Below are 12523 nucleotides of genomic sequence, written 5' to 3'. Positions count from 1 at the left end.
AATGAAGAAAAAACAAAACAAAAAAACCACAAACACAACACTAACACGTTGAATGGATGATGGAAAGGCAGAACATCTCTACCAGCAATTTTGAAGTATAGACAAGGTTAATTATACGTTGGTACATGCCAGTTGATCAAATTGGCCCGAGTAGAAGCAGATTACAAGAGTTAAAATAAATCTTAAGTCTCTGCTACTTTAAAAAATATATTTGCAGTGTTGTAGCTAAATTTTAAAGCTAAAGTGATTATATACACTGACAAGCTCCTGAGTAAAAGAGAGATTTAAAAAAAAAAAAAAAAATCACCTCTTCAAGAACTCAAAATACTTACCACATCAACCTTGGAGAAAAGGAGAATGTAGAAGAATGACAGCGAACCCCACAGAGACAGAAGAAACCCAACAAGGTATTATAGCAGTTAGCTTATGACCTGCTGCCTGCTTCTTATCATTCATCTGATGCAGTTTTATGGTACTATCTAAGCCTCTAAAAAATCTGAAGTCCTGGAACTTTCCCCGTGTACTTGGAAAAATTATTTTATGGCCAACTATCTTTATACATGGTAACTCAGTCAACATTATCTTGCAGAATTTTTTCTTAATGTGCCAACAAAACTTCAGCATCACAAGATTACCAAGGAAGGGTTTCCATGACCAAATTACACCCTTCTGCACGTAGCTGTCAGCAAATCCTGAGAGTACAAAACACCAATCTAGTCAGCATATTGAGCATTCTGTTGCTTTGCACAGCAAGAATGCAGTATGCAATTTTTACATTTTTGGTTTTTGATGATTCAAGTCTTCACTGCACTGATTTAAAGCTGTGAAAAGCAAGTCTCAAGCACCGGAAACTCTGCATACCTGCATGATTTCGGCCTGCCAACTGTGACATGCCTTCCAACATCATCTGACACAGCAAGACCCTTCTAAATCCTCTGTGGAACAACACAATTCAGACGGTTCGCTCACTCGCTGCCAGCAGGATTCTTCCTCCCCACCAAAGGGCTCATATCGTCACCATAGTCCACACCAGAGCTCCTGTAACTCTGGCTCCATTCTGTCCACCACTTTTCATGGTAACCAGTACTATATCTGCAGCACTGTAAACAAAAACAGGTTCAGTTATCCAAGAAGAATGAGTGGATTACTTACAGCAATGGAGGACACATGGAGGACTATTACAGCTCAGCTCACACCCAATTTAGCTACAAAAGGTGGTCAAAATAATTACTTAATCAGTGCACTTGATCAAGGCAATACCCTTCAAAGCACTCCTGATGATCACTAAGATCTACTGGGTAAGCACACAGGAACAGTCATCACCAAATATCAGCAATGACTTCTGCGCAGCATTCCTTTCAAATTTGTAGTGAATTACAGTAACACATGGATAAAAACACTCACGAAAACAAACAAAAAATTTTAAAATTGTGTGGTTTTTGCTTTGAATTTATTATTAAGCCTCTCACCACTCAGAAATACAAAACCTCCTTGTTCTTAGATTTTTGTCTAGAAAAATTAAAAGGAAAAAATAACAAGCACCAACTAGCTGATGTTCTCAAATAAGAAGTCATGCTCCCACTGTGAAAAACAGAAATAAAGTTCTCCAGATTCAAGCTCAAGTAACAAAACAGACCTCAGTCAGTTACCTATCATGTAACAAATTTATTTTAAAGCTTTCTTATTACTTTTTTCAACCTTTTTAATTAGAATTATGCAATACCCCTCTTCCTTTGAGCTTAAGGACCTAAATAACTTTGTTCTGAATAATTTTGCTCCAATTTCCTACAAAGTCTTGTAATGTAATGAGAGTAAATGTACAGGCAACATCCCTCCAGAAAGATGTTTGCAGCAGTCAGCCACGGCTCCTTCATCTGTGCGCTATATAATGACACTGTGTCCCTAAAACAAATTCAGGACTTACTTCCCAAGGTGAGACTTCCACAACTAATCTGTAGTGCCCAATTTCTAGGTCTGAAGGTTTTCTTTTTGTTTTACTCTGGTCTCAAAAATTAAAGAATTGTTCTGATCTAAACTTTAAATAAACACTAAGTAATACTTCTGTTCATTACATCACCACTGATTCAGGCTAGAGATTAGTTATAAAGACCAGTTTCACTGGAGAAAAACAATAGGAAATGCAAACAGAAAATCAATTAGTTCCCCAGCCCACAGCTGAGCTAAGAAGTTGCAGATACACAAGCTGCACATGGACAATTAAAGAGTGAGAAGATTAATTTCAGTAAGTAAAGTGACCAGTTGAACAAGAAACGCTTCATATATCACATAGGACTGATATTAGCTAATTTTCACAGTAAAAAACAGGTATTTTTCACAACATCAGCAGATCAACTTAGAAGCCATAAGTATACTTACAAGTAGCAAATAAAATATGTTTGCAAACAACTTTAAAGTTGCATCTGCTATTACACAGCTTCTATTACTCAAAAGGCCGAGGTATAATGATATCTACCTTAGGAGACTGGCAGAAAGCAAGCTTAGCGTTTCATTAAGGGTTCTGAAAAAGAGAAGCCACAGAACTGTTTGAATTCCTTTTCTAAGAGTCACCTTTTCTTACAGACATGCTGACAAAACCTTCACTCACTGCTGAGAAGATGTTGCCATGATTGAATGTCACTAAAAATTCGAAGCACCTTAAAAGAAAACCTGAGGGAAAGAAATTCTATCCTCTTTAGAGGCAAAAATGCAATTGCAACACACCACTCATGAAAAAAACCTACATTTCCACCAAGTAACAGCCCATTAAGAAACTCTTCTCCACACACTTTCTAGGTAAGAAGGCCACAGAGTGCAGTGTTCTTTTGCTTTTGGTTGTTTTTGGTTCTCTTTTTCATTTCACCATCCTGCAACTCCATGATGAAAACGTGACTTTTAAAAACTATTTAACATACATTTTAACTGATGAATTCCCTTTTGGCCTCACATGAACCAGATGCTCAGGCTGTTTTCCTGCACTGTTTCCCCTGACACGGGCCCCCTCCAGCGCAGTAACCTGCTCCGCTGTGACCAAAAGTTCTGTGAGGGAAAATTTTGCTCGCAAGGCTGGTAACACCCCACAGAAGCGCCCCAGGCCCGTGCCTGGCCTCCTCAGGCTCCCTGCTCCCCTGAGCCCCGCCGGCACCTTCCCCTCTGGGCGCCCTTTTCTTCCAGGAACACACGGGCTCCCACAAGGCACCCTCCTCTGCTCACACCCGGCTCCTTACCCCGGCACACCGAGAGCCTGCCGCACGGAGCGGTGCCCCAGGGCCTTGCGCTACGGAGAGGCCGCTGATGGGACCGGGGCCGCGGACACCACACTCTCAGGGCGGGCCCAGCGCCTCAAGGCTCCCCGGGACTCACCGCGGCTGCAGCCGAGAGGAGCGGGGCGGGGAGAACGCGGCGCCATCGCGCAGCGCCTGAGGCGGGAAGGCGGGAAAGCTCCGCCCTGTCCGCGCTGAGGGGGCGGTGGCCTCAGCGGCCTCGGGTCATACGGTACCTTGGGCAGCCGGGGTAGGACTAACCTTCCATTGAAATAGGTTTTGCTTTTATACAGTTGTGCGGTTTTTTTGTCCGGGCCTGTGGCTTGGAACACCAGGGCCTTGGTGGGCAGGCTGGTGCCTCCCTGTTCCTGCTGGTTGGATGTGGCACCATCACAGAAATGAGATGCAAGAAGTTTGTCTTTCAGGGGATGAAATTTACCTGTAGCTTGAGGTCCAGTTTCAATAGGTGCATTGTGATAAAAGCAGTTCTTCTGTGCACTGGGATTTGGGGTTAATTGTCGCGGTTGAGGCAGACAAATAACATAGATGAAGTTCTTCTTGTGTACAAACAGCAGTCTCCATTTATTGCCACAAACGCTTTTTTTATATAGTCTTGACCAGCTCATGTGTCTTTTTGCTATTGGTTACAGGCTGCAACAGTAACATATCAGTGGCTAATTTTGCTATTGTTAATGTTACTCTTTTACTCCCTTCTTTCTCACGGGTGCACCTTAATATCTTCAAGGTCAGTCTCTGTTCCCATACATACCCTCCGTCAGGGAATCCACAGACCCACCGTAGTCCCCCACAGCTGATATTGCTATTTCATGTTAGCTAATACCACTTGTTTTCCTTTCAGGGAGGTCATTGCTTTTATCAAGAGAAGCTTATTCTTCAGTTCTGGGATGCACAGCCTGTTGTCTGTCACATGTAAGTCACTGAGGTTTTACTCTCTGAAGCACCTCGTGCTGTGTTTGGACTGACTTGCCAAGGCCTCAGCGTGGCCGAGACCTTCAGGACAGAGATCTTGTCTTCTCCCATTTTTGATTCAGTGCAGCTCACAACGTGCATCTCAAGTTCTCTTGTTTCTCTTGAGAGAGCTCTGCGTGCTGCAACTATACCCATAATATAAAGAAAGTTTGGCCACTGTAATGAGATAGATGAGTAAATAAATGCGTTGATGACTGCATGTGTAAAGTGTAAAGCGAAGTGGAATAAACAAGTCTGCCTACAAATTGTTCAAATGTTTTAAGATTCAGTCATTCACTGCTTTCTGCAGAGAGTAGACTGCTTGGTACTGGCCCTTTACATTTTCATCTAGCTTGCTACAAGAAATTAAAATAATTCGCATGTGATAAACATTTATTTTACATTTTCCATCCATACAAATTATAGTAGTGATCAGAGAGGTGTGTAGCTGCGAATGGAAGGGGCAATTATCCATAGTGCAGGAGGGGGAGTCAGCTGAATACCAATGAGACTTAGGCTGTCAATACTACGCGGGGAGGAAAATGTAATTAAGAAAGTATATGCCATTTACATCAGCAAAATCTGCATTGTGTACTAAACCTCTCCAACCCGAAGAGTCACCTTTCATTGATTGTCTATGTTGTATTTTCCTTCTCAGGAAAGTAATGTTGCAAACAATTTAGGAAGCACCCAAGCTGAATAAGATCAGTATCCAGAAGGATCTAAGAGGTAGGCTGGCAGTTTTCATGCTATGGGTTATAAACAATGGTGAAACAGGGTTGGGAGAAATATCATTATATTTTCTTTAAAATTCTAGTCAAGATACAGAGAGAATAACACAGAATAACTAAGAAGAACACAGATCCTCACAGTTCCCACTAAATACCTCCCTGGTAGCTTGATACTTCAGTATTTATCGTCATCTTTTTTTATGGAAACAGTTGACATTAGATTATTACTGACCTGGTTGGTATTTGGATGTATTCCCAAGAGGTTAAAGACATTGTAGTTTCATGTTCTCAGTCCTTTTTAAAATTCATAACTTTAGAGCATGGAAAATATATTGTTCTATCAAGTTTATTTCTCTGACATTTATTCAGTGGAGATTGTGATCCTAGTATTAAAGGCTTTTGATTTGAAGCCCAGGATACAGATAATTATTTTCACTGATCTTCCCTAAAACAGGTCATTTTATCACCGAGGTTCCCCTTGTTGATGTCCAGGAAGTTAATATGTTGAGTGGCATAAATATTTGAACCAGTGTTTGTTTTTAAAGGATTTGTGGGTGATAATATATGGCTCAACCCAGTTGTGTCAGAAGGTATTAAGATTTCCATCTGCTAATGTCATGGAGTTGGTCCTATGTAGAGCCATAAATAATATTACCTGAGAAGCAGTGAAAGGCTTTTACTCCAGCTCGTCTCTTTATCATATGCTATATTAAATTTAAACACAATTGTTGAATTCCTTTGTGTGGGCAAATGCTTTTTGATGTCTCCTTCTATTAATGTTGTAATATCCCTTTTAACCAGAGGGCTGCATAACAGTTCATACTTGCTAGGTATGTTTCTCATATAATCATAATCTCATTAATGTTGCCAGCAGAACTAATTGGGCTGTCACAACGAGGTTCAGTGCCTGGTTGGTGAATTATGGTATGAGGCCAATGGAATTAAGCATATTCTGATGGGGGGAAAAGTTAATTTGACTCATAAATGAGATGCTCATAAGCATTATTCTATATGAAAAGGAAGGTAGTTTGTAGCTGGTTTTTCTAAGCTCTGGAAATATGAAGGACAAATGCAAGAACTCACATGGAATTTCAAAACATTTGTTGACAGTTCAAGATAAAATAAAGGTTTTCTTCTTTAGCAGCACAGACCTTGAAAGTACTGCCGAGTAGCACCTAGACACCATAAATCATTGACAAGAGCGGATAGTTTGAAAATATTACAAAGGAAGCACTCTAGGGAATGTATAATAGCATCTCAGGAAATGATTGTTTAGTGCCTGCTTTATTTTAGATGGTTGTTTCAGATTCTATTAATTCACATCTCTAATTAGGAAATGGACTCATCTTTGCTTAAAGTTGCTAGAGACTGCCTGGTGTCCATGGCAGATCAAAAGCGTGCATACAAATTAAATGTTAAAAAGTATCCACTGAATTTCCGGCAGAGAAAAATGTAGACCTGTATTTGTAGGTAGCTGTTGTTAATTATACTTCAGTTGCTCATAGGAAACCACAATTAGCTGCATTTTTACTAGGCTTCCTGATGGAGAAAAGAGAACTAAAAGTCTTTTGGGAGAAAAAGATAAACTGTCTATTATGATCTTGTCCTTGGTCACAGGAGCATCTCTGCAGGCAGTTGTACTTTCTTCTGTGTCAGAACTGGTAACCAGCCTGGGGAGAACTATCTGGTCGTGAAGAGCGTGACAAGTGTCTTTTTATGCCAAGCTTTTGTACAATGTGTTGTTTCTGTGAGCTGCTGGAGAGCGTTGTGCGCTCTCCCTGGCATAACCTGAGGAAAGGTTGTGTTTAGGATGAAATGCAAAACAGAAATTATCACTTGTGATTGTGAAGGAGCCACGGCTGCATTTCCAAAGTTTGGTATTAGTCTCAGCGCACAGACTAGATTCTAGTTAGCATAACCATGCTTTGCCTTCCTGATTTTGTTTTGTGCTTTCAGCTGGATAAATATTCTTACTCACTATGTGTCCTAAGGAGGTGGTAAATAGCAAACATCTACCTTCTCATGTTTGGGGGAGTTTTCAATGCAAACTGCAAACACAGATTGCAGATCTCCTTGTGAGTACTTTCTCCTTGTAATAACAAGAAATTGCAATAACCTTATGGGAAAACACCTGAAAATGCAATAAAGTTCCATCAGCCAGCATTATAAAATACCTATTCATGTATATACATACGTATGTATTTCCATTTATATGAAAACATCTGAACCCCTCACCAGAGACCTGAAGGCCTGTTGAAGAACACACACAGCTGTGGGAAGTGCTCTGCTTGAATAGCAGAGAGGAGACTCACCAGGCACGTGACAGTAGTTTTTCACAGGGGATGTAAAACTGGTAGTGGACAAGAGTTAGAGTTAGATCCACTTTTGATCTCTCAAAGTACTTAACTTGTAATTGTCTGTTTGCTGATCCCAAACCTAAGATTGTATGGGATGGGACTGAGTCTCTAAATCATGTCTTTCACCAATCGTTTTGGTCTTTTGTGTCTGAATAGATGCAGTGCTGCTTGAGCATAACGAAGTTTCAATGCATGGTGCTTTTGCTTTTAGGGACAAGGGTGTTGTTTTTTAACTCGGTCTGCATCCTTGTATACACATTTGCATCAGTTCATTTTAATTTTTCCTCATGCAGTTATTGTAGGTGCCTTCAAGGAGGTGCTTTAAATAGTTGGGTATTCAAGACCAGTGGTGTATCATTGTGCTTCTGAGGAATAATGCATTCCCTTAGATGGACAGATTGTTCTGTTTGTTTTTTTTTTCCTGAATACAACATTAATTCATGTGAAAAAAGAGACCTCAGAAACCCATATAGTAAATGTTTGAGATTTTCCTCATTTTCTTCTCTCCTTTTATTATTTTTGCTTAATGATTTCCCAGCAGACCATCCTGACGAATTCCCAGTGTGTTGCTGTGGCAGGAGCTTTCAAAGAGAAAGGCAAAGTCATCATACGCGTTCAACAGATCGATATTAGACTCATTAATCAGTTTTCTTTGGTAATAGGTTGACTCTTTGGGGAATCTTTCAGAATTTACTTCAAACTGCTGAGTTGTTTTGACACTTCAGAAAATCCTTAATTTGGAAATTGCAGCTTTTCACGTTGACAGTCTGTTTAACCCATCACATATCCATCTGTTGTAAAAACACAGTATTTATTTGTTCCTCAGCGAGCTTTTGTGATACTAATCATTGCAGTAGTGAAGTGCACATGCTGTCACATTAGCAAGGATCTTTCTGGTTTTCTTCTTCTAATCCTTTACTGGTGGAATATTATTTCTACTGGAGAAGGTGGAGTGATTTTATAGTTTGTTCAGAGGACAATGTTTGAGATCTTTATAATCTCTTCTGAAGGCGCGTGTATTTCTGTGAAATCTCATGGTCCTGGAAGAAGGAACATCAGCGTTGCTCTGAGCATTTCCCTACTCATAAGATGAGTTGTTTTGAGTGACTGTATTTTTGGAGAAAGAACTTCTCTCTTAATTTTCTGGGTCTGAGAACTCAGAAAATGGACACTAGTCTGGAGTTTGGCAACCAGTTTGTGCCACTTACCTGTGTTTGTATGTATGGGGAGATATTTGAGAACTTTAGTATCATAGCCTAAGGGAGAATGTCTCAACAAATATAGCCTCTACAATCTTCAACAGAGATTTTCATCGTCCTGGTTAAGCGATCATATTCTTAACAGCATCTTATTTGAAACACAGCTGATGTTTCCAACTCCTGTGGGACAGGGAGCTGGAGGCGATCAGACAAACCACTCGGTGCTTTTCGGAACGTTCCGCTAGGCTGTGTGTTGAATAATGCTGCAGCTATTAAGTACATTTATCATTCCCTCCAGTGTGTGTTGCTTATAAAGAAAACACAATTGTAAAATTGTTAACTCTGATGTCCCATTAGTAGGATGGACCTCATATATGTAAATTTTGGTGGGATTTTTCTTTTTTGGTCTCTAATTATTACAGGCTGGTAAGAGTTCATGTTAGGCATATAAGCATGCATACCCCTAAAATATCCTTGAAAACCAATTAAGTATACATATGGGAACACTTTTTCAACTGACTCATCATAAAATTTTGAAGAACATTCAAAACATTAATTACTCTAAAAAGACACCTAAAATAAGTATTAGTGCTACCACACTATGGGTGGGCAATCACATGCATAGAGAGTAACTGACTCCTTTAAGGTCAGACAGAATGAGATTCTTGGATTCTAATTGTGCATTTCTTGCTGTGACATTATCTTTTTATAATGAAAACATGTCTAATTGGTTATGTTATCATTTGGAGTGAATCACCTTTTCATGGCAATCTCAAGTATGGATGAGATCAAAACTTATAAAATCCTGTGCCTTTTTCCCACATTTCATAAGTTCACTGGTGGATATTTATGGAATAATTATGTGCCTTTTGAGTTGCTGAACCACCTACAGAGGGAGAAGGCAGACAGTAAGAAGCTGACACTGAGTTTGGCAGACACATTAAATGATGACGTGCACAGGGGATTTCCAGGGTCGGTGTATAAGGAGGATTTTCAGTGTAAAGAGTATCTCGCAAATACTGTCAAATGCAGTTACGTCTCGTTATGTGAACTGAGGAGATTTATTAGCTCTACTTTAGAAGCCTGAGCATACACACACCATAATCCTTTCCATTTGATATCACATTGATCTTTGCTGTCAGAGTTTGGAGATGGAGGGCTGTCGATAATAAAAAAGGGAAAAGTGAAAATAGTGTCTTTGGTTTTGATGCAGTTTGAAGGCTCCCTGTCCTCTTGGGATTGTGGAGGAAGATTCAAGTCTGATTCCCTTTGATCGCATATGTAGGCATGAGCCCAGTTTCCAGATGTACGTGTTCCCAGCTTTCCTTTTGGTGAGACCTGCTGGCCCATAAGTGCCTGGGAACCTTCTTGAACTGCTGAGCTGCCTTCAGGCAGCTTGAGTATCAGAAATATACTATGCCAACAGATTTGGCACAGCCCTGAGATGTGCTCTCAGGTAAATCATTCTAGTTCATGCCAGTAGACCAAGCCTCCAGCAGAAAATGAACTTCATGCTCTGATTGTAATTAGTTCCTTGATTTAACGACAGTCATTTTATTTTCATGATGGCAGGCATTACCCTAGCTAGCAGCAATAGTAGAATTGGTTTCCTTAAAGGCCTATTTACAATGTATCCTCTGTTGAATCTTAAGCAATAACAAGCAGAAGCCTGTAGTTATTTCAAAATTATGGTATTTATATGGTTAAAAGTGTCAGGCTATCTTGCCTGAGATTAGTAACTGAGAATTGCCAGTGTAAGAAAACGAACGCTCATAAAGTTAAAATATAGTTTCAATTGACTCCATTTCATTCTAAGATGATCTTCTTTTTCTTTCCTTGCTGATTTAAACACCTGGAAGTTGAAATCCTCATAAAATTAAAAACAGGCAAACAAGGAAATTAACCAGCATGGGATGTGATGTGTTTACACCAGTATAAAACCAAAATGACTCCACAGAAGATAATTAAAAGCAACTGAAACAAATGAACTGATCTTAATAACCTAACCGTCAAAGTGTCTTTAAACTATCCTTCTGTTTCCATTACCTCAACTCCATATGCTTTCAAAAATTATATTTAAGCTGGAGAGCTATAAAAACTTGCAGCCTTGGATATTTTCCCTTTAAACATCTAGGAGTTTAGCTCTCCACAGCTAAATTAGAATTGGATTAGGTATCTTCACATTGCCTTGCATTTTGAATTGTGGACTTGAGAGCCTGGCAATTTTTGCTTGAAAATCCCATCCTGCTAGCAACTTTTGCCAAGAAAGGTTGGACCAGATGATGCTTGAGGTCCCTTCCAGCCTGGTATTCTGGTATTCTATGAATCTCATGATCATTGTAACCCTTCATTATCAAAAAGCTCGTGAAGGGAATGGGGCTGCCTGGTGGGACTGTGGAGCAGGTTAGATATATGGAAATGAAGTTGGGGAGTATCAAGTCTGAACAGGTATGGTGGAAAAAGTGTTTCACTTGCTTTGGTGGAAGGCAGTTTTTTGTCCCCTTGTGATTTGCACAATCTGTAGATGGATTCAGCTGGGGAATGTTATCTACCCAGATGAACTGAAGGTTTTGGCTAGGCTGTCAACACCTTGTCAAGCTTTATTCCCTTCGTTAGGAATATATCTACATTCACCCTTCCTTTCTTCTGTATTAAATAGAATTTTCCATTATTATTTCTTGCACCTACTTAGCTTTATGAATTCTTCAAACCAAGGAACACTTGCAGCTAGGAGGCCCTGAGCTTTCGGATCCTTCATTCATAGAACACCTACTGACTCCTGTGATAGCTCAACTTAAAATACTCTGCTGCTACGTTGTTCCTGAATTTTTAAAAGTAATGTACATTTATAGTCCTCTCTCAGTTATGAATAGTAATATAGACTGTGCTGCATACTGATTTATGTATTAAGCTGTGTGCATGTCCATAGTCCCTTGGGAATTGTTTAGGAAATAAGGGCCACATTCTCCCAATATTGTATTTTGAGTTATAAAATATGTTTATCATTAAATATTTAAAGCAAAATAATTTTAAAGAATGGATGGAAGATGCTTTTTGAATGGAGGTTGTGGTGAAAATATGTAAACTTGCAAGAGTGTTATGCTAGAATGTGCTGCTGGTTTTAATTAAAAATGAAGTGTAAAGATGAATTTCTGTTCTATCAGGAATTTGTACTCATTTGTACTCAAAAGTTCTGAAAGATTAACAAATTCTGAACATGTTTAGATCATGTACAGCCATAGATATACATAATTCGTAAGAGATTTTCCCTTTGCAATGCTGTGTTATAACCAGCTAAAGTGTCTCTAACAATGTATTACTCTGAAGTGCAGATCAGGAAAACAACAGAGAAAAATCACAGAGCAAAGACTAAGATATTAAAACCATAATTCAGCCACAAATTTGACAGAGTAAGATGAGACAGTGAAACTGTGGCTCCGTTAACATGTAACAGAAGCTGTTATGTGTGTTTAAATGTTCCGTACCTGAAATAAAATTGCTTGTCCTTATAACAGGGTCTTACTATTATTTTGGTCCTTTGGAGCATTAGAGAACATTAAAAACAAGATCAGGCTTGTGTCTAAAACAAGAAACATCTGAGTAAGGTGACCTTGATCTAGGCTGATATCATCCCAGGAGTTACAGGGGCTTTATTAACTTAAAAGCTAGGCTGTCATTTCAACTTTATTCTCTCCTCTCCCCAAATAAGTGAAATATTGCCAAAATCTCCTTGGCTGGCTGGTGTGATGTGCCAGCTGAACTGTACCTGTATCCCTGGCTGCCTTTGGCTATTGTCTATGTCTATGACCAATAATATTTCGTTTTTTTCTATGACCAATAATATATTTATTGTTAGAAGCAGAAGATAATAATATCTATCCCTGGAATGGTAATTTCCTCTTCATTTGCCTCTGATCTCACCTGTGATTTTAAGGTTCTGAGTAGACAAGGAATAGAATAACTTAGTGATTGTCATGGAAGAATAGCGGATAATTCTATTGACTGTA

At 39.4% G+C, this 12523-nt stretch overlaps 1 protein-coding gene across 1 annotated transcript in view; it reads right to left on the bottom strand.

The window, feature by feature from the left end:
- Window positions 1-1006: 1006 nt before the first annotated feature.
- LOC308045453 (protein shisa-1-like) overlaps window positions 1007-12523 on the bottom strand; it is a gene marked incomplete at both ends in the record, with an annotated part of 35994 nt that continues 24477 nt past the window's right edge. Inside the window, 2 exons of the mRNA XM_080352739.1 lie at window positions 1007-1100; window positions 3361-3416. Coding sequence (XP_080208865.1) covers window positions 1007-1100; window positions 3361-3416 — 150 coding nt within the window. The remainder of the gene's footprint in view (window positions 1101-3360; window positions 3417-12523) is intronic.

Source organism: Nesoenas mayeri (genome assembly GCF_963082525.1).
Source record: "Nesoenas mayeri genome assembly, chromosome: 13".
Classification (NCBI taxonomy): Eukaryota; Metazoa; Chordata; class Aves; order Columbiformes; family Columbidae; genus Nesoenas; species Nesoenas mayeri.
This window is presented reverse-complemented; position numbering and strand designations above follow the sequence as displayed.